General features: G+C 39.5%; 3 protein-coding genes across 3 annotated transcripts; all 3 read left to right on the plus strand.

The window, feature by feature from the left end:
• The first annotated feature begins 5532 nt into the window (after window positions 1-5532).
• On the plus strand, window positions 5533-6056 carry LOC108091372. Its single transcript, XM_017190524.1, has one exon. It carries the CDS (start codon window positions 5612-5614, stop codon window positions 5906-5908), a length of 297 nt encoding a protein of 98 aa, XP_017046013.1. The 5' UTR covers window positions 5533-5611; the 3' UTR covers window positions 5909-6056.
• Window positions 6057-6446: 390 nt separating this feature from the next.
• On the plus strand, window positions 6447-7102 carry LOC108091370. Its single transcript, XM_017190522.2, has one exon. It carries the CDS (start codon window positions 6572-6574, stop codon window positions 6974-6976), a length of 405 nt encoding a protein of 134 aa, XP_017046011.1. The 5' UTR covers window positions 6447-6571; the 3' UTR covers window positions 6977-7102.
• Window positions 7103-17252: 10150 nt separating this feature from the next.
• LOC108091381 lies at window positions 17253-20123 on the plus strand. The gene is made up of 3 exons (XM_017190561.1): window positions 17253-18354; window positions 18435-18551; window positions 18608-20123. Exons 1-3 carry the CDS (start codon window positions 17774-17776, stop codon window positions 19269-19271), a joined length of 1362 nt encoding a protein of 453 aa, XP_017046050.1. The 5' UTR covers window positions 17253-17773; the 3' UTR covers window positions 19272-20123.
• The last annotated feature ends 9 nt before the right edge of the window (window positions 20124-20132 follow it).

The following is a 20132-nucleotide window of genomic DNA, read 5'->3' on the forward strand; positions in this document are numbered from 1 at the left end:
TGAAAATAGTGTTGATACTCTTAACAACACTTCGGAGATCGATATCTGGACACGGACCACGCCTTCTGTTTGTCAGCTGAAATACAGGGTGTCCGCTCGTCCGGAAACTGTTCAGCAAAGTTCGTTCTTTTCTTTTCACCTGGGGCGTTCTGAATTGTCCAACCATGAGAATGCAAGAGTGGGGAGGAGCAGCGCGAAAGTCAATAGAGTAAAAATCCGATTCAAGTTTCGCCCCTAGGCGAAAAATAGCTTCTGTGCGATCGTGTGAGCGCAAACTACACACATAACAGTACAGTTTTTTCAGCATTTTGGTGCCCCTCACCTTTTGCCCCGTCGATCGGACCATGTGCCAAAGTTCAACGTAATTGCGTTTAAAAGTGCGTGTACTTCAGATTTTTATATAGTTTTCTTTCTTTCCAAGAGTGTCCCGCTTTTGTTGTCGGCTTTTCGCCGTTACAAATATGTTTTGAAAGCAAAGTCATGCTGGATCACAATAGCCGGGGGAACCACGTATACACATACCCTTTCTAATGCTCAAAAATTAGTTTTCTGAAGTGGCTTTTATTATTTCGTATGGATAGGCCAAATTGATATGCCTCAGTTGGTAATGAAGTGAGTGGAAAGATATTTTGAAAGAGTTTAGTTTGTGGGGGCCTAAAATGAAAGAGGGAAAGATAAGTGAAACTAAAAGGAATTCAAAATGGTTCCTAATGACTATATTATGAAATTAAAAACGAGAAACTGTTTTTTTATAAATTACCGATCCTGGTGGTTCAGGTATACATATGTACATATGTATGTACATACTATGAAAATAGGTGAGGGAGACGCGGCCAGGAGCAGACTCAGGGGGGGTGTCCGGGGGGTCCGAAAATTTTTAATTTGCTTTTGGCAAGTATGATTTCCACTACTCCTATGCATACATATAATATATTATTTCTTTTCCAACATACATACATATACGGCCAAGACTTCGCATTTAAATCATTTGCCTAAATATGAACCAATTTTAAGAGGGTTGATCAATGATCAAAAAAGCATTAAAAATGTATCTTCCTCCCTCCACAACGATTCAATTCAGTTTGCTCAATTTGATTTTCTATGAATAACCTCTTTTTCCGCCCACGCTCTCCAATTACAAGCAATAATAATTTTAATTAAATGAAGGAAGACCGGTGACCAAAACAAAGGCAAACAAACAACAGAAGAGACAAGCCATGGAAATGAATCCCGAAATGGGTTGCAAACAAATTACGCCGCAGAAATGAGCTCCAGCGGTGACAAATTACAAGGAAACAACCAGCGACGATGAGAAATGACGACAGGCGGCAGAGGAGCGCAACGGTAAACGCCAGAAAGAGACGGAGACAGGGAACAGTGTACGAGCAGGAGGACAGTAAACAAATCCAGTGCTGACAAATTGGGCGGTTTCTGAACAAAAAGCAGACGAGGAGGTTTTCAATCGCGAAACAACTTTTTTTAAGGTTAGTTTTTAATAAGTGTTAACAGGGCCGGCGGAAGGTGTATACCGGGTGTTGAGCACTCCACACGCCAAATCTTAGCGGGTGTGGAATTCAACACCCCAAAATGCTTGACTTGTAGAAAAAAATTTACTTACATCCATTATTATCAGTTGAATGTATGATTCAAAACTGTTTCTCCGGCCCTGCATATAGAGTATATCGAAGAAAAACGAAGAGAAATCCCGCCTTTAACACGGCCCAATTAAATCAGTTTCTATTTAAATAGATAGATAGTAACTCTCCCAAATACTTCCCAAGTTAAGCATTTTCCAACTTAATGTAAAAACTACTTAAATAATTATGAGATAATCATAAATAAATCTTTTCAGATTGGTACTTACTCAGTTAGCTCCTTGATCTGCACTGCAATCTTTCGTCTTCTTGAAGTAAGATAATCACCGCAACCACTTTATTCGCAACATTAACACTTAACACTTTACCCTGAAATTAAATAAGAAAAAAAAATAATAATAAATAATTTGTTACAAATAATAATAGTTAGAATTATTTTGTTAGTAAAAAAGGTATTTACCTCTTTGGGTTTTTTATTCACTGCATCTTGAAGTTCACTCCAAGCGGAACGGAATAGTCATCACTGTAATGAAAAGAAGCATTCCAAAATATTAGTTAAATTATTTTATACAAATCGGTTGTTTAAAAAATACATACCCCAATGAGGTGATGCACTGCATCCTGGAGTGGAGTTCAATAAGATAACCACTGCAACCACTTTATCCGCAACATGTACACTTTACACTTTACCCTGAAATTAAATAAGAAAAAAAAATAATAATAAATAATTTGTAACAAATAATAATAGTTAGAATACATTTGTTAGTAAAAAAGGTATTTGTTAAAAAGGTATTTACCTCTTTGGGTTATTGATTCACTGCATCTTGAAGTACACTCCAAGTAGAAAGGTATAGTCATCACCTGTAATGAAAAGAAGCATTCCAAAATATTAGTTAAATTATTTTATACAAATCGGTTGTTTAAAAAATACATACCTCAATGAGGTGATGCACTGCATCCTGGAGTGGAGTTCAATAGAAGATCACGCCATTCATAATTGATCCTGCAGCCTGTTGTCCAGTCCATTTATGTGGTGTCAGCATACTATATATTTCCGGTAACCGCATTCTTACAACTATTACTATATATATACTACATATATTTATATTATATGTCGCTACTTGTTTACAATTATTAATTGTGTTTGATTTTCATGTACTTCAAGTTCAATATTTGATAAAATTTACCTTTCAAATTTCTTTCATGTTCTTGAAAACTTTCAGATCTTTATCTGTTTCTTTTAGTTTCTTTGTCAAAATATTTATGATTTTTTTAAATATATAACTTAATTATTTATTGTCTAAAGGATGTACTCACTGCGTAATAACTTTGGTGCAGTGCATCCTGATGTCGAACTTCAAGTTACAAGTTGGATGGTGTCACCAATTATTTTCTGCAATCAGCCAAATACACAACCAAAAACCTGAAAAAAATATAAAAAAAAATTGAATTAATTAACTGCATTTTTTTTACAAAAGCCACGTCTTCACATAATTAAAAAAAACTGCAACTCACCTTTTCAGGTTTGGATGCCCTGCATCCTGGAGTCCACTACATGCAGGAAGGGATCGGGAACCTTTAAGTTTATGCCAAGTCAGGTCATGATGCAGTGCATCCTAGGAGGAGTCGACCCATGGTGCACTGCATCCGGGAGTGGACTCCAGTAGGAGGAGTCGACCCAAGATGCACTGCATCCGGGAGTGGATTCCAGTAGGAGGAGTCGACCCATGGTGCACTGCATCCGGGAGTGGACTCCAGTAGGAGGAGTCGACCCATGATGCACTGCATCCGGGAGTGGACTCCAGTAGGAGGAGTTGGCCAGATACTCTCTCCCACTCTGGAACCACGTCACTAACACACACGCACACACACACACTTCCAGAGACCGGAAAAAGTTTCTTAGAGAAACTGCCGGTCATCCCGGAGAACTGAGAAATTGGCCAAAATCAAGGGGTATCCCACTACGAATCAGCCAGAACCACTTGGGAATTATAGGTGCGAGAAAACGAAAAAAATAATTAATTATCATTGTCGCTGACGTGGCCATATTAATTTAATTAACATTTAGTTAACATTACATTTACATTATATTAAATTAACATTATTTTAACATTAAATTAACATTACATTAATATTAAATGGATTTTAATTAACATTTTACATTTAAAATAGTTTTTTTTACCTGTTGCATTTTGATTGATTGGTGTTGTTGTTTTATTAAAATGTATACTTACCTATATTATGTCAACAGTGTTTCCCTCATCATGATTTGGAATGATTTTGAAACAAAAGGGGGGGGGGGGGGATATTGAAAATTTGTGAAGTCATCACCCCACTTAAAACTGTTTCTCCGGCCCTGAGTGTTAAGGATGGAGTTATAAAGGCTCCCACTCAACGAAGCATTTTTTCGAATGATTTTTTTAAGCTTTTTATCAATAGAGTCACAAAGAATATACCGAGTTACTTAACAAATAGTGCTTCGACTGAAATTATTTTACACATTTTTTTGTGAGACGTTTAACTGAACATTTTAAAATTTATTGAATTGAAGTTATAATAAAAACAAAAAAAACAATTTTGTGACTTGGTACATATTTTTATAAATAGCAAATTTGTGATATTTATGTATGTACTTGGCCAAATGACCTAACTTAATAAATTATTCACCATGACTCTTAGATTTGTGGTACAGAAACCCATTTTTTATATCAAGTTGAGATATTGAGGTTAAACTTTTTTTCAAAGTTAGATTGTGCTGCGAGCGCTTGGTTGAAGTTAGGCAATCTTAGATTACATAATTGCTCAATTTAAAATGGGAGTGGAGAAAAGTGACTGGAAAACCAGCTGTCTTCCGATTTCCGCTTAAGGCCTCTTTGCACCTTTTGGCACGCGTTGTGCTGGGCACTTTATGGCTCCATCCAACTGTTCCACTTCCGCATCCTTTTAAACTAAGGGCGACTGCAATTCGTACTTGACCTATTGGTCGCCCCCGCTGATTTCGCCCTCATGCCGTGCTTTTCACATTTTCTCCACCTTTGGGTTTTTCGGGTTTTACGCCCGGATTTACATCTGTTTGTATTTTCCTCCCAATTTGCGACCCCTGTCGATGGGCGGCTTGTTGTCTGCTTCATTTGTGTTCGCGTACAGCTATTATGTCCATTAGCAACATTTTCCGGGTTTTGTTTAGAGTTTTCTACGGCTCAGCTTGCTTGTGCAAACTCACTTAGCAGTTGGCCATCTTATGAATGTCTTCCACCTCAATACAAATTTACTGACTAAAAGGGTACCTTCTTATCCCCTATATAATTTCTTATTCAAGCCTATTTAAATCAAATGAAGTATACCAGTTAAAATTAATCAAAAAAAAAGTTTGTTGTTAAAAAAAAAAATTCAAAATCATGAAAGGAAGCTAAAGCTAAAGGAATTTCGGATTAAATTTTATCAAAACTGGATAACTCTATAATATAGCTGCCATAGGAAGGATCGAAGTTTATATTTACATACATAATCGCGTCGTTGTTTTTAATACCACGAGCATGATGATATGAATTTTTTTTATAACCCTTGAATCGAGAAAAATTTTCATTAAAATACGACATAGGAAAGATCCAAAAATCTATATAGAAATAACGGAAATAAAATTATAATTTTTCGTCAGCATGATTTTTGGATTATAGAGTTATCTAACGTTTCTTGAATTACGAATTAAATTTCATCAAAATCGGACAACTATTTTAAAAGCTGCCATATGAACAATAGTCGAAAATATTGGAAATGAAAAATCGTCATAGCTTCGATGTTCTTTAGCCTTAATGTATTTTGTTTGAAGTATTTGATGGCTAAAAGGGTTATAACTTCCTTTCTTGTTTAATAATGGTCTGTATAGAAATTGCGATACAATATTTTAAAATCAATGCACATCTGACTTTTCTTTCAGACTAACTTGATCCAGATCTGAATATTAGGTAAAACCTATATTTTAAAGCAGAAACATTAAAGAACAGTAAAGTACAGAAATGGGAACAAAGAAGATCTACTGGAGTCCCGCCAGGGCAATCATACCAGAGATTGAGACGGGCGAAAAAAATATTTGGCGCAAACCATTTACACCAACTTACGAACAGGAGCAACCTCAAATGGGCTTGATTCTGTCCTGGCACTACGGTCGGCAGTGGCTGGAGGAGCGACGGAACCATCAGGAGAAAACCAGGAAAAAGATGAAGAAAACCGCCAAGTTTATTGCCCCAGACTTCACCAGTTGGCTTGAGAAACGCAAGCGAAACAAAACTAGACAACAGCTGATCAAAACCTAGTTTGGTTTATTTCTGTTAGTTACAATTTTTGATTATAAAATACCCTGAAAAGTCTCAAAAATATCAATCAATTATCTGCAAAGAGTCTTAACTTTTTGTAAAAAAATTATCTTAATGTGTAAAATAAAAAAACATACATACAACTTAACCATTTTTTTGTTTTTCTAAAAGCATGACACTAACTAGAATGTAAGAAACCAATGGAAAGTAATAATAAACATGTCAACATTTCCTTTCCTTTTCCATTCCTTTTCCATTAGACAATACGCTCACATTTTTGGAAAGAAGCCCTTTAGATAGTGTCCGAAGTAATTCAAAATATGTATTTTAAAAAATTCCGTTTTATACAAAAACAAAAGAAGTTGAATAAAAACAATTTTTTTGAAAGAATATAACATATTGTTACATCATTCGCGGCATCTTTCCCTGTAATTTGTGAATATGAATAATAATAGTGCGCATTTATAGAGGAATATAAAAAGTGTCGAACTTTATGAGAATTTCATGTTTAGCAGTAAAGTTCAAATGGCTTCCCAAATGTGATAGGCCTCGACACATCAAGCAAGAGTCTTAAAACACACCGAGACCGAGACAGTCAGTCAGTCGAGAAACCGACTCCACCGACACAACACAAGTGAAAGGGAGAAGCCATTGGAGAAGAGCATGATTTCCAGTATCAAGATCTGGAGCCGATCGCCGCTCATTCCGGCGCGGGATCACGGGTCGGCGATCCTTCCGCCGGCGGATCGGCCGGAGCCGATTCCGGAGCTCTGCGAGGAGAAGCCGCCGGTGATGGGCTGGCTGCTCGGCTGGGAGTACGGCCGGAAGTGGCTGGAGCGGCGCGAGGAGATCCACCGGCACCGCAACATGGTCAGCAAGTTCGGCCGGATCCCTGCTGATTTTGGCTGGTGGCTCAACCAGCGCAGACCGCTCTTCGTGCGCCAGCAGCGGTTCCGGACCAAGGCCGCCCAACATCCCCGTAAGCCGATCACGGCCTTCGAGGTCTCCAAGCAGCGGCGCGCCGCCCAGAACAAGAAGGTCGAGGAGAGTCTGGCCAAGCATCAGTAGAGCGCATAACGGTTGCAGTTGGCCAGGCCAATATGTCGTTTGCTGTTAAAACTGGCGCCAAATTGCTCACACACTGTCACAAACATACATCGGAGTCCTTAATAAATATTAATTTATTGCCACCGATTTTGTGATTTCTTAGGTTAGGTTGAAGCGAAGATTTTAAAATCTTTTTAACCTTGAATCTAACACAGTTGATAAGACAGAGCCCATAACTGCTATTTAAACAGTCTAAGATTATGCTCGTAAATTGGTTTTCGAAAATATAACTTCCAATTATCATCTACCTCTAAATTTACGGAATAGAAAATCGACCAAATATTCTTGATTTTACAGAGTGCTCTATTCTGGGTATACGCATAAAAATTATTTTTCTATCACGTAAAATTAGGAAAAAAAACTTAGTTATAATAATTTCTATTACATCTGTGCATCAAAAAATGAATTTAGTTTCAAAAAACAACAAAATTGTTGTTTCGGCAATATCTTACAAATTTTGAGACCCCAGCTTAAGTTCTGACCTTTAAAAAAATTAACGCAAATTAGACCGCATTGGAGAGCAATCGACTGCGAAGGCAAGCCGCATACGATCTCTAGTTCTGTCATTCATCTCCCGATTAGGGTTATGCAAGAAGGCTTTTGTTGTTTGTTGTTATCCTACTGTTTGCAGGACGAGGTCGCGACGTAGGCACAGGAAAAACAAAAGCGCAGCATCCGAAATCCTTCCTTCGCCGCAGTCATTTGTTGTTGATTCGGCTTGCCCTGTGAAAATGTCATGCCAGTGGAACAATGGATCAAATGTACATGTACATACGTCCATATATGCAATGGCCTTCATCATCATCGTCGTTGATTTGTTCTTGATCGTCATCAGAGGACGGGTAAGTGAACAATTGGCCCGACTGAGGCCCGTGGGTATTTGTGCGGGGTTACACATATTTTTTATTTGCATTTCCGCCTCATTAACTTGGGCTCGCACATCTAACTATTCAGATCAAGTATATTATGTGTTTTTGTTGGCTTTTCGGTCTTTATTATTGTATTCCCTTTGGCGCGAAAACATTGCGAAAATATATTCCGTAGGGGCGTGCGCTTTTGCCCACCGTAAATTGCGCAGTTAGGTTCGTCTTTTTTTAACCGCGTTTATTATATTTCGATTTTAAGGGTTATTTGTTCGGCCTACCAAGAATGGCCAACGGATCATTACCGAAATAATTCATACAGAAGAAGAAGTCTTTTTGAAAAATGTTCTCGTTATTAACAAAAAAATTTAGGCAAATATATTAAAAATAATTTATTAAGTAATAAAACCTCCTTTTTCCATATTTTAAGATAGTAACGTGACAAAGACACACACAAATCTTGTAAAATCCTTTTAAAATAGTCTCCAAGTATTAAATTCCAATTCTCTTTAAAAACGTATATTGTGTTCTTGTCACCCTGCCATCCACAGATACAATTAATCACGAAACGCTTTTACGAATTATTCATTTAATAATGGATTCTCGCTGTGGATTCAAAGTAATTAAGTTAAATAATCATATACACTGTGAGCTTATTAAAACCCATTAATTTTGCACTTGTTTCCCCTTGTTTCCCGCAACGATTCAACATTGTGTATTTTCAACAACATTCTAGTTTCGTATAATTTTCCACGCCATTTATGCCACGAAGAACATTTTCCAGCAACATCAACGGAAAAAGACTTCATACTGTGCTGCAGTTTTCTGCGCATAAATTAATGAAAACTTATGATTGTGATGATGATTTTTTCATAAAGAGGACTGGTAAAAGCCAGCTAAAGGAAGGGCTGGGAAATATATGATAAACCATTAAAGAAGTGGCAGAATAATGGAAATATAAGATATTACTTTAAGCTTTTGCTGATCCAATGAATCAATGTTCCGCTTACGGAGTTTCAATAGTTTTAAAGTATGAAAAACTACCTTTTTAGGGTTATTATTTTAAAATATATTATAACATTTATCAGCCTTTTTAAGTCTTTCTGTTTTTATTAGGCCCTAACTTAACCTAACTTCCTAAAAAACAGTGTGGGAGATACTGGCTGATATAAGAAAACTTGAATTTTTGTTTTTACATTTATGAGTAAATAAAAAAAAAAATACCTCAACATTTACTATAAAAGCTAATTTCAACAAGCCGATGTTTTATGCCCTAACAATTTAATGAACTGAATTTTAGGGTACATTGAGGTTCGATCAGGATAAGAACTCCGTGCTACTAATAAGGGGACGCCTGCTAATATTAATCATAGTGGGGATCTCTGACTGCAGTTAAAACAAACCTTTCTGTTATCAAACAAACTAAAACGACAACAAAAGCGATGACAATAGCACTTTTAACGTGCAAAATTTTGACATTTCAATGCAAAGTGTAAAAATATAGTATTAAGAATAGCCATTAAGAACTATTTTGCGCAGCCGCTTCTCCCAAAATAAATGAATTATCAAGATTCAATTTTAGGCCTATTTTCTAAAAAGATACCCTTAAGTACAAATATAAAACAAAGGTACATGACTTATATATGTATATATTTATATATATATGTATGTGGATATCAACATTTTTTTCTTATAAAGAATGAATATTTAAAACTTTCTTAAACATTAAAGATCGGGCTTATACTCTGGAATATAATATTAAAAAAGATTTAGGTCCATTAAACGAATCTTTCTTAAATAAATTAAAAATGATAAGAACTGCAAGTTCTTACACTTAAAAAATCCAACACAGTCTAATTTCAATATTTAGTGGGGCCAGCAGCTTAAACAGCCATTGGATTTGCGGTCGAGTAACCAATGAGAAACCGCAAAAACTAATTACATCGCCAAAACGGCCACGGATAAAAACAAAATGGCCATCGCCAGAAGCGGAAATGTGGCTACGCTCGTGAGTGCGACCACAAAGCAGATGCTGATTATGAAGATAATTAATATGGATAATTAAACAGGCAAATGCAGTTCAGAAATTGCATTGCCAAGCCAATGACCACAGAGGAAAGGGCAGCCAAGGGAATAGGAATGGCAAAAGGGAAAGGGGGATGGGTAAAGGGAAAGGGGATGGGGAAAAAAGCTCGAAAAACAAGCAGAATTTCAACGGCTCCTGCCACATAAAAGCCAATTAATTATTTTTATGGCTACTCCGGGCCGAGAGCCAACTCCACCAACGGAAGCCAACAGCCAGCGTCTTGGGCTCTCGTCTTTCCTGGACTCGGGATAATAAAAAATTATGGCCTGCGATTTGGCTCACTCGAAACGGAGCGAAAGCAACCGAAAAAGTCCATGGCAGAACGCAGTGCGCCACTGACCAGGCCAAGCCCCACCTTCGTCCCTTCGCCCCATCGCAGTGCATACTAAATCCTCGGGAAAAGTAAAATCCTGCTCCCATGCGAGGGCCAAAAAGATGGCGCCGTGCTGTGTACAAAATTGATCAGTGGATTCCCTGCCGTTTGAACTATGACGCGATATGTCATCATATTTTCTCGTTGCACTCGCCGGGACGAAAGGGTGGACGAGGGGGGTAGGGGGAGGAATTCTGGGGCTCCTTGTTTGCCATGCATATTTTCCACTTTGTCAAACCCTTTGTGCACTGCACAAGGCCGCAATGAAATTGCATTGGAACACAACGAAAAAAACCATTGGTTTTTGTGGATTCCAAAAGCGAAATGTCATTAGAAGTCAACTGACTGGTTTTCAAAATCATTGGGAATTCAGAAGCACCAAACTATATTAGTTAGCTTTTGCTAATTCAGAAAGGATTTATTCATAGGATTTTATTGCCTTAAAAATACTTCTCAAAATATATGTTTTCTGTAGCTGTTATTTATGATATTATATTACTATTTGTATTAATATTTTAGATTCATAATTATATAATATGTATGTATATTGACCTCTCTTTCGAATAAGCGAAACCCACAAGATACTATATATTTTGCTATCTTATATGTATTAATCTTAGTCCCTGCGTATATCATTTATATATTAATAATAGTACGTAGTTTGAACACCTACACACATATGATTGTTGAAATTTTACATTTTAGGTAACACTTTTTATTACAGATATTGTGGCAAAGTTTTTCTTTGTGCACGAACCCTTTTCTTCGCTTTCCCCTGTCCCATTTGGATTGGTCATCTTGTATTTAACAGTTGGGCTGCACAACATTCATTGCCTGGGCTACCGCAAAATCAATTTCGACCCCAACTTTATTTAGCCTTTGTTTTGGATTTTTCGGAGGCGCCTCAAACCGCTCAGGGCCAATCCCACCGCTGGACTCCGTTCATTTTATTGGCCAAGGCAAGAGCCAGAGTAATGGCCGCCGCCTTTCTGCAAAGGCTCCTTCTCCCTTTCCCCTCGCATTTCATTACGTTCTGGGCAGTTTCGTTTTTGGCTCGGATTCCGCTCGCAATTGCTGTTTGTGGCTTTCTTGGTAAATCACTATTTACGAACGTTTTGTGGTTGATAACTGAATACTATGGTTTTTGGAAAGCTTGAACATTGTATAATCTTGTCCTCTATCTGGTTAAAAATAAAGAAAGAATAAATTAGGTTTCATGCAAAGATCAATCAAGTTAAATTTTGAAAAAAAACATTACATTAACTCTCAGTTCTTTTTTAAATCCTATTTTGTGACTGTATAAACTTATTGATATCAACACCTTAGGGGTTTTGCGAGTTCAGGTTTTTTTCTTGGATCCATGTGCATCCAATTGTTGCAGGAGTCTGCAGCACAATTTCAAAATAGTGCAGAGTATTGGATTGGGTCACAGTGATTCTAGTGATAAATGTTCATTTACCGAAATATCTATACTTTTATCCATTAGGTCTTCAGATTTTCTCCTTTGCAAAGGCAGTTCATTAAAAACTTCATTACCCAAGGAGGAGGCAAACTTGGCAAATCAATTTTGATTTACTTCGAGAAGCAACAGACAGACGGAACATACATACATCAATACGCTCGCCCCCATAGCGGTCATCCCCCTCCCCCTGGCTTTCCCATTACCTCCCCGGAAAAGCCCTCGGACCGAAAATCTCTTTTGGGGGGCTGCTGCCAGAGCTGGAAAACGAAACGTTCCATCACCGGCGAGAGTGTTGATGATGGAAAGTGTCCCACTGTGCCGCCACAAAACAACGGCCAAAATGGGAGAGAAAATAACAAAAACATCGGGGAGAGAAGATAGAAAGAAGACCCAAATACAATGGACTATATAGAATGCCTCGCATTCGAGTGAGCCGCAACAACAATAAACGCTAATAATGCTTAATCAATGTTACACTTTACAACAATAAAGAATGAGGGAAACACAAAAAAAAACGAAGGGCCCCAAAAACATCGAACTCAACTTCATTTGTGCAATGATTTATGGTTTTTTCATTACCGAAAAACCTCTTCACACCTGTGGAAAAAATGTTGAGGCCAAATTAAATGTAATTGAAATCATTTGGCATCGCCAGGAACAGTCTGGCGTGTATTTTCTAAGCAACTAAATCGATTTTCGATTTTTCCCCCGAGAGACAGCGGAGAATTGAACAAATTGTTGAAAACAATGCGCGGAATTTGTTGCTTACAAATTTCGATATTGCTCTCGCTTTGCGTCGATTCATTTGCGTTGCGCATTTCAATAACCATTTATCTTATGGGATCGACTCGATTATAAACACTAGCGAGCCAAGATCATAAATTTTCTTCATTGCCGAAATTACCTCCATTATGGGCATATATAACTTTTCTCCGAAAGTTTATTTTAATTTTTATACACCATATTTAGATGGACTATGTTTTGAGTCAATTTAGGTTAATCCGCAAAGAAGCATTGGGAAATCATTTGTAATATATTGATAAGCCATAAAACAATATACTTCAGACCAACTTTTATAATATCAGTAGAGTAGAAGTATAGCAGTAAATGGAAGGCTTAATTTTTCAACTAGTTATTAGCTTTGTTGATAGTTTATAACCTTCTAATATATTTAATCATGAAATTATAAGCAGATTTACGATCCTTTTTGTTTTCGAAAACATGATAAAAAAGGCAATAACCATATACAAGGACACTTTTATATATTTCTTTATATATATACCACAAAAGTAAGAGATTTCGCTGTGATACACTACAATCACTATCATTGTAGTAAATGCTTTTCGTTTTAAAATGTTTACAATGATAATAATGCACTATTTAAATCGTTATGGTTTAAAATAACATAAAATCGTGCTTAAGTGCGTGCATCGGCTGTTCTAAAGTCTGACAATTCGACTATGATTTTTCTCTGGCTTTCACTCCGAGCATACTCGCTGCATCTGAAACTCCAATTATTAGAGTCCAATGAGCAAGTAATTAAACTGACAGCAGTGTGGGATGGAGCGGGTCGAACACAAAGCCTCAAGCCTGCTGTCGCCGCGATGACTTTTGATCAATCAACTGCTTTCCTAAGGACACGACTTCTTTGTGTGCCCAACTTTTGTTTCCTCCACTCGCTCTCCACATGGAAGCCCACTTGGTGGCAGCTGCGCTGCTCCAAGGACACGGCACGTCTCCCGAGCTTTCATCGCCCTGCCGCACGTCAATCCACAGGCGCACTTGGAGTCACCGGATTCTGCGGTGTTTCTGGGCGGATCCGGCGGTAATGCGGTGCGATTCTGCGATTCTCGAGAAGTGCGCCCAGCACGAGTTGAAATTTAATTTAGTGAAAATAATTTGCTTAGTCGTGCTGCAAAATTGCATAATTGTCAATGGCTCTGCCACGCCACTCCACTCGTTCTTTCTCTTTCTCTTTCTCGCTCTAATGAGCGGGCTGCGGCGCCATTTTGTGGCACCAACACATCTGCATATTGGAAAATTATAGCTCCGAGCCCCGAGAGCGACGCCTGCCACATCGCGAATGCCAGCCACTCTGCTCCTGGCCTTTGTTTCCTTAGAGGCTTTGGCTGAGGCTTTGGCTTTGGCTGAGGCTGCGGCTGCGCAGAAGTCCAAAGCGCGTGGTTCGGGCGCATGGTGAGGCGCAATGGGGGGCGATCCCTGTCGACGACGAGGTGACCTCCAGCCGAGCCACTGCGGCAAGGACCTGACTCGCAACTGGAAAGCCGTCTCGGGTTACAAAGCCGAAGCTGGCAATACCCTCATGGCTTTTGTATTTCCATATTTTTGGGGTACAACCTATCGGTGATTCAAAAGCGATTCAAGGCTTCCATTTAATTAGTAAATGATTCGTTCTTTTTAACCCTTTCAGATATTCTATCTCACAATTTCGAAAAGTATAACAAACATCTCCTTTTTGTAGAATTAGACGATCATCGTTTCTTAACTCAAGGTACACTGACTAGATTTGATAACAAATACCCATGGTTTTTTTAATTGATACCGATTTAAAAACTTTGGAAAACTTTAAAAATATATTTTACTGTGATATTTCCGAAATTACAATTTTGTATCTGCAGAGACAAGAAATTTACCTTTCTGCCCCACTGTGTTGTGATCGCGAAAACATTCATCAACCTATGTATTCTTAAGTTGCTTCTTAGACTGCCTCGCATAATGAGCTGCAAAACACGCGTTTTCGATAATGTTATTAAGCGGAAGGGGAAGGGGGAAAGGGGGATTCCGCAGGCAACCAACGGGCATTTGACATGCCAAAAAACACTTCTGTCACAGCAGCAGAGTCCCAGTGGAGAGCATCGCAGCCAGTCCGTAGGGGGTGTTCCAACCACAGAAGCGTGCCTTGCCCACTCCCTCCCAGTCGACCCCTTGGCCACACTGAGAAAAATAAGGTTACTGGTGGTTAGCAAAGATCAAAGAAAAATACTTAGTACACAAAGTAGAATAGTTGAGAATTTTAGTTAACCAAAATAAGATTGATGTTAAGAAAGAAAATAATAATTTTTTTCAATATTCACTATGATAAGTTTTGGTGCGCATTTTGTACTCCCATTTTTGCCCAGAAAAGTGCGCACTTCGCAGGCGGCTATTTGGTTGGCTTGCTGCTTCGATTCGAGTTTGGTTCGCAAATTGAGCGCCGCATGCGCCGCGGCAATTATTTTGCTATAATAAACCCGATACGGGGCGATGCTCTTATCTTCGATTGCCACCGCAAATGCCGCACAGTAGCTGAAAATAAGTTCGGATATTTAATTTCAATTTTACTACGCTTTTACGAGCTCTATGATGCAGCAGCACTGCGAAGCGGCTTTAGTTTTTATAGCTTGTGCAAATTAAATTAGCTCACTATTTCCTGTACGGATGCCTTTCACTGAGCTGGCCATAATGGTTTATGATTTCCTTTTATTACAAATTTGTAGTCTAACACAAGAGGATAATAACATAAGAGGATAATAATTACAGTGAGTTTTTTAATATAATATTAAAAAAATAATAATTTAAGATATATTTTGACCGGGGTTATATTTAGTTATACAAGAAAATTATAAATTTGTTCAATAACTAATTTTATTAGTCAAAATAATTATGTAGTGAACACTTTTTTAAAATACAATAACGACATAAAACCCGTGTATTTAACTTAATTAGTTTTTTTAAATATAACATAACCTTTTTTTGTCCTGCTACATAAATAAAAAAGAATTAAAGCGCCCCAAAATAAAAATTAGTATGTCGGTAGAAAATTAGAGGCAAAAATGGAACCAGCAAAAATATGAGATATATTCATTCCTATTTTTCTCCTGAACCAATTGTCTAGGCTCACAAGCCCCTGTTAATTAATATTTAATTTGAGATATAACAGCAAATCGAACCCTCTAAACAATAATTGTACTTGTAATTGGATAAAAGTTCTGCAACGCCTCTTCTGCAATTCAAAAAATATATTAAAATTTGTTAGGCCTTACTCTTGGTTACTCTCTTAATAGAAGTAAACGAACTATTGCTTAAAAGTAAAGAACATAACACCTGGGTATAAAAAAACATGGGAAGAAGAACGCTTCAGTTGCAGCTATCTTAGAGACACAATATTTATATTCATGATAATTCGATTTTTATTTTTGTTATTATGTATTTATTTTTATTCATATTGTCGAAAACTTTGAGGATCTACCAAATTTGAGCATCAGCATCACGACCAGAATCGAAATAAACTAGTCTTTCAGTTTTGAAGCTACCTTGCGGTAACTTTCCCAACAGCTGTGTAGTTATTGCACGCAGTATATAAGTCGAAACGGCCGGATCGGCCGACTATATCGGATAGCTCCCATACGATAGAATGAAACAAAAAATTCTCACGCCGGTGTCTTCCAGATGGTGGCGTTTTCTTAACTAATGTTAAATTTTGGATAAAATTTTATCAAAATCGGATAACTCTATCATATAGCTGATGTTCAGTATTGACAAGATTGTTATAAAATAATTAATGCATGGTAACTAATGGTAGATCAAGGTTAATTTATTGTTTATTGTGGGCAATTAATTGTGTGAGCAACCGCTACCCTGGAAAGTGAGCTAGCTGGAATATTCTAACATCACACAGGACCACTGAGGTTCATAACCCAGGATGAAAACGGTTTCAAAAACGAGATAAAAATCCGCAATTCGAAATGCGCTGTGCAAGGTTCTGAACCGAGGAAACATTTACTGGCGCTAATGTGCAACACAAAAGTCACCACACCAGCTTATGCTGGCGCGCTGTGCTGCCACGGCGTCGATTAATGGCAGCCCTGCGTGGCGTGTTTCTACAGATGGAGTGACAACCCTGGACACCACCGCCAACATATAAAGCACCACTTTGGGAATTGAAATAAGTAAACAATAAACAGACGGTCGTCAAAATGCGTCCTCCCGCGAACCATAAATTAATACCGTTGAAAAGATTCAAGAACCAAAAACAAAGTAGGCATACCTAAAACTCTGTACTATAATATGCTAGTTTATTTCTTATCAAATCTTTGTGTATATTTAGTAATGTTAAAGGATAAAATAAAATGATTTAGTTTTGTTTGTATTTTTTTAAAGAACTTGTAATGTTTTATGTATGTTCAATTACTTACTTTTCGCATAGGGGGGCTCGTTAAAATCACTAAGCCTTAAACTTAATCTGCTCTAAGACAAAAAAAATAAAATGTATTTTAATTAGCAGAGAAAAGTATGACAAATTTTATTCGTCTACTAATTTTGTCGTTAATATTTAAATATTTGCGGGTAACTACAAAAACTGCGATACCACTTCGGAATTGTTCTGAAAATAAGATAAAAAAACGACGTCTTTCTGCCTTTGGTAACACTAAGAAATAAGTATTTTCTATCGATACATCGATAGACCCCAGCTGTGAAAAATTGTGAATGAAAAAAGCGAATCGTAAAACACTGCAGAGAATTTGCAAAAGAATTTGCCACTCTTCCCCGCAAAAGTTAGAGCCCCGCGGATTAGACCAACTAGTGAGCAGCGAGGCGGCCCGGTGGCCCTAGGATATCCTGCCAGGACAACAACCAGTCGCTCGTCCTTTACCTTGCGCCGGCACACAATGGAGCTGTAGTGTGTGTGCAATTGCGGGCGTGTGTGTGCGTGGTTGTAGTAGTGGGCGAGTGCGTGTAGTAGTACTACGAACGAGTGTGCAAGGCGACGGGGAAAACAAAAAGAAATCTAGTTTTTGCTCGAGACTTCCTTGACGGAATTGCTGGCGAGATGGATGCGTAGATCGATGCGAGGATTGCTGATGCGCTAGCACCTTTTCCCGGAGCCGGAGGCAGTGCATTCCACCGGAGGCAGTGCATTCCACCGGAGGAGTCGAGGACCAACGTCCCACGTCGGCCACATCCCGATCCCGAGATGCTGCTGGCCTCCGCCGGTCTGCCGGCCTACGACGCCGGAAAGCTGGCCAGCAACGCCGGATCCGGCTCCAGCGTGGGACCCGGCGGAGTGGGCACGCCCACAGCAACGGTCGCCTCTCGTCCCAGTGCCGCCAGTGCGCTGATGAAAACCCTGTCCGTGCGCCTGCACCGCGGCACCGAGTTCATCAAGGACACCGTGCAGAAGGCCCTGGTCATGTCGGCACCCACGCCGGTTGTTCCGGCACCTGCTCCGGCGCCCAAGATCCTCGACCACGCGCTCAAGCGCAAGCTGAGTGGCGCAGGTGGACTGATGGGCTGCAGCAGCCTCGGAAGCACCGCCTCATCCATAACAGTGTCCGCAAGGAGCCACCACCTCGTCAACCAGGTGACGTCGGCACAGGTGGTCCCCTTGGTCAGCCAGGTGCCCACTGCCGCCTTCCTGCGCACTTACACGGTGGCTCCCACAGCCCTGCACCGATCTGCAGCCGCCCGGAAGCGCAATCCCAGCACCGACAGCCTACTCATGGACCTCTGCCTCTTTAAACCAATCAGGCCAATGCCCATAACGCCAATTAAAATGTAAGTAGTATCAGTATATTTTGGAGTAGTAAAGACTGTTAAGTCTCTTTTCTATTTATTATTTATTTTACTTTTGACAGCCACAAGTTCCGCGGCTTTGAATTAAAAAAACCAAAATTTGTGCCCGCTACAAATCTGGACAGCGAAGAAGACGAGGACGACGGCGAAGATGAGTTAGTCCACAAACCAAAGCTCAGGTGAGTTGCCCGTACATTCCCATAAACGCCAGCTAAGGAATACTTTCTCGTCGTAGCAACTTGACATTGCCAACAACTGAGGGTTCGGCATTCGTCGCGATGCCCCCTATAGAAACCACCAACACCGCCATCACCGCAACCACCACTACCACCACTAACAGCAGGAGCAGATCCCGCTCCCACAACACACACACCTCAGGCTCTGCCCAGCCCATTGCCGACCCAAAGCGAAAGCGTCGCCGTCGTGCTCCAATGCTAACGGCCAAGCGGCGACGCAAGGCGCCCGATACGGAATCCACCTCTTCAGCGGACGGAGCTGCAGGACTGAAGCGACCTGCCGAACGCAAAGCATCAGCAGCAGCAGGCGGCAGAGCCAAGCGCAGTCGTGGAGAACCACCGATCGCGGCTACCACGCCAGCAGATCCGATTGCATTTCCCGTTTCGATTAAAGCCCCAACCAAGCGGAAGGCACCCTGCAGGAGTGCAGCCGCCAAGCGCAGTCGCGGAGCTTCTGCGGCGGACGAGACTGCGCTCACAACCAGGTCCACCACCTCCCCAGCGAAACTGGCCGTAGCAGCCGGCAAGAGCGCGACCAAACGCAAGGCGGCCACTGAAAGGGGAGCCGCCAAGCGCAGTCGTGGATCAGCCGCCTCGCCAGCGCGTCCCTCACCGCCCATGACACGTCAACGGGCTCGCCAGCAGATCTCCGCCAGCAACTAAGCTCCAGGGAACTTGGATGCTCGCTCATTGGAACGTAAGCCGATATGGCAGAAACAAGGAAAACAGAAATCAACAGTGGAAAGAGTCGCGCGTAGGAGACTCGCTAAATTCTAAGTCTTTTGGTTCTAGTTACTGTTTATGTGTACGTATTGCGTCTTTTCTTTGAAGTAAGTTGAATGTAAGATAAGCCAGTAGCAACGTGAGGTACACGCAGTTCGACTCGTTTCGTTTCGATTGGTTTGTGCAATCTGAATTTGTCCGGAAGAGCTTGAGTCCTCGGGTTTCAGTACGCCATCTTCACTTGTTTTCGGTAAATGTTTTACACAACTCTCTGGCTTGGTCTTCAAGACTGATATAACAAAAAGCATCCGCTACGAATAAAATATTTTACTAAATGATATACGCAAAGCAAAAACTTAGGAATTTATGTTAAACCCTCATACAAATCATAAAGAGAAAGTATTAAATGTATAAAGGAAATTGTAAAATTTAAGTCATTCCTGCTAATGATATGTCAACTGAAACAACTTTTGTCACTATAATTTTATGTTATTTCTACGCGTTTCGTTGAGGTAGTGTTCGATTTAGTTTATGTGCTGCCTGTGAGGCAAATTGGTAAGGATGTATGAAAAGAACAGGATGATGATGAGGAGAAAACGCCACAACTACAATTAATTTTCCTACTTTAATTAAGTTTGTTAGAATTTATAGCTTAGAGACAAAGTAAACAATTCATTCATACAATATAAACAAGTATATGTAATACTATCTTTATCTAAACGTACGACCTATCTGTAAGAACAGCAATGATATAAAGATATAGAAATCTATATAAAGAACATGCCGGTCAAATCAACTGTG

This window comes from Drosophila ficusphila, unplaced genomic scaffold (assembly GCF_018152265.1).
Source record: "Drosophila ficusphila isolate 14025-0441.05 unplaced genomic scaffold, ASM1815226v1 contig_791, whole genome shotgun sequence".
Taxonomy (NCBI): Eukaryota; Metazoa; Arthropoda; class Insecta; order Diptera; family Drosophilidae; genus Drosophila; species Drosophila ficusphila.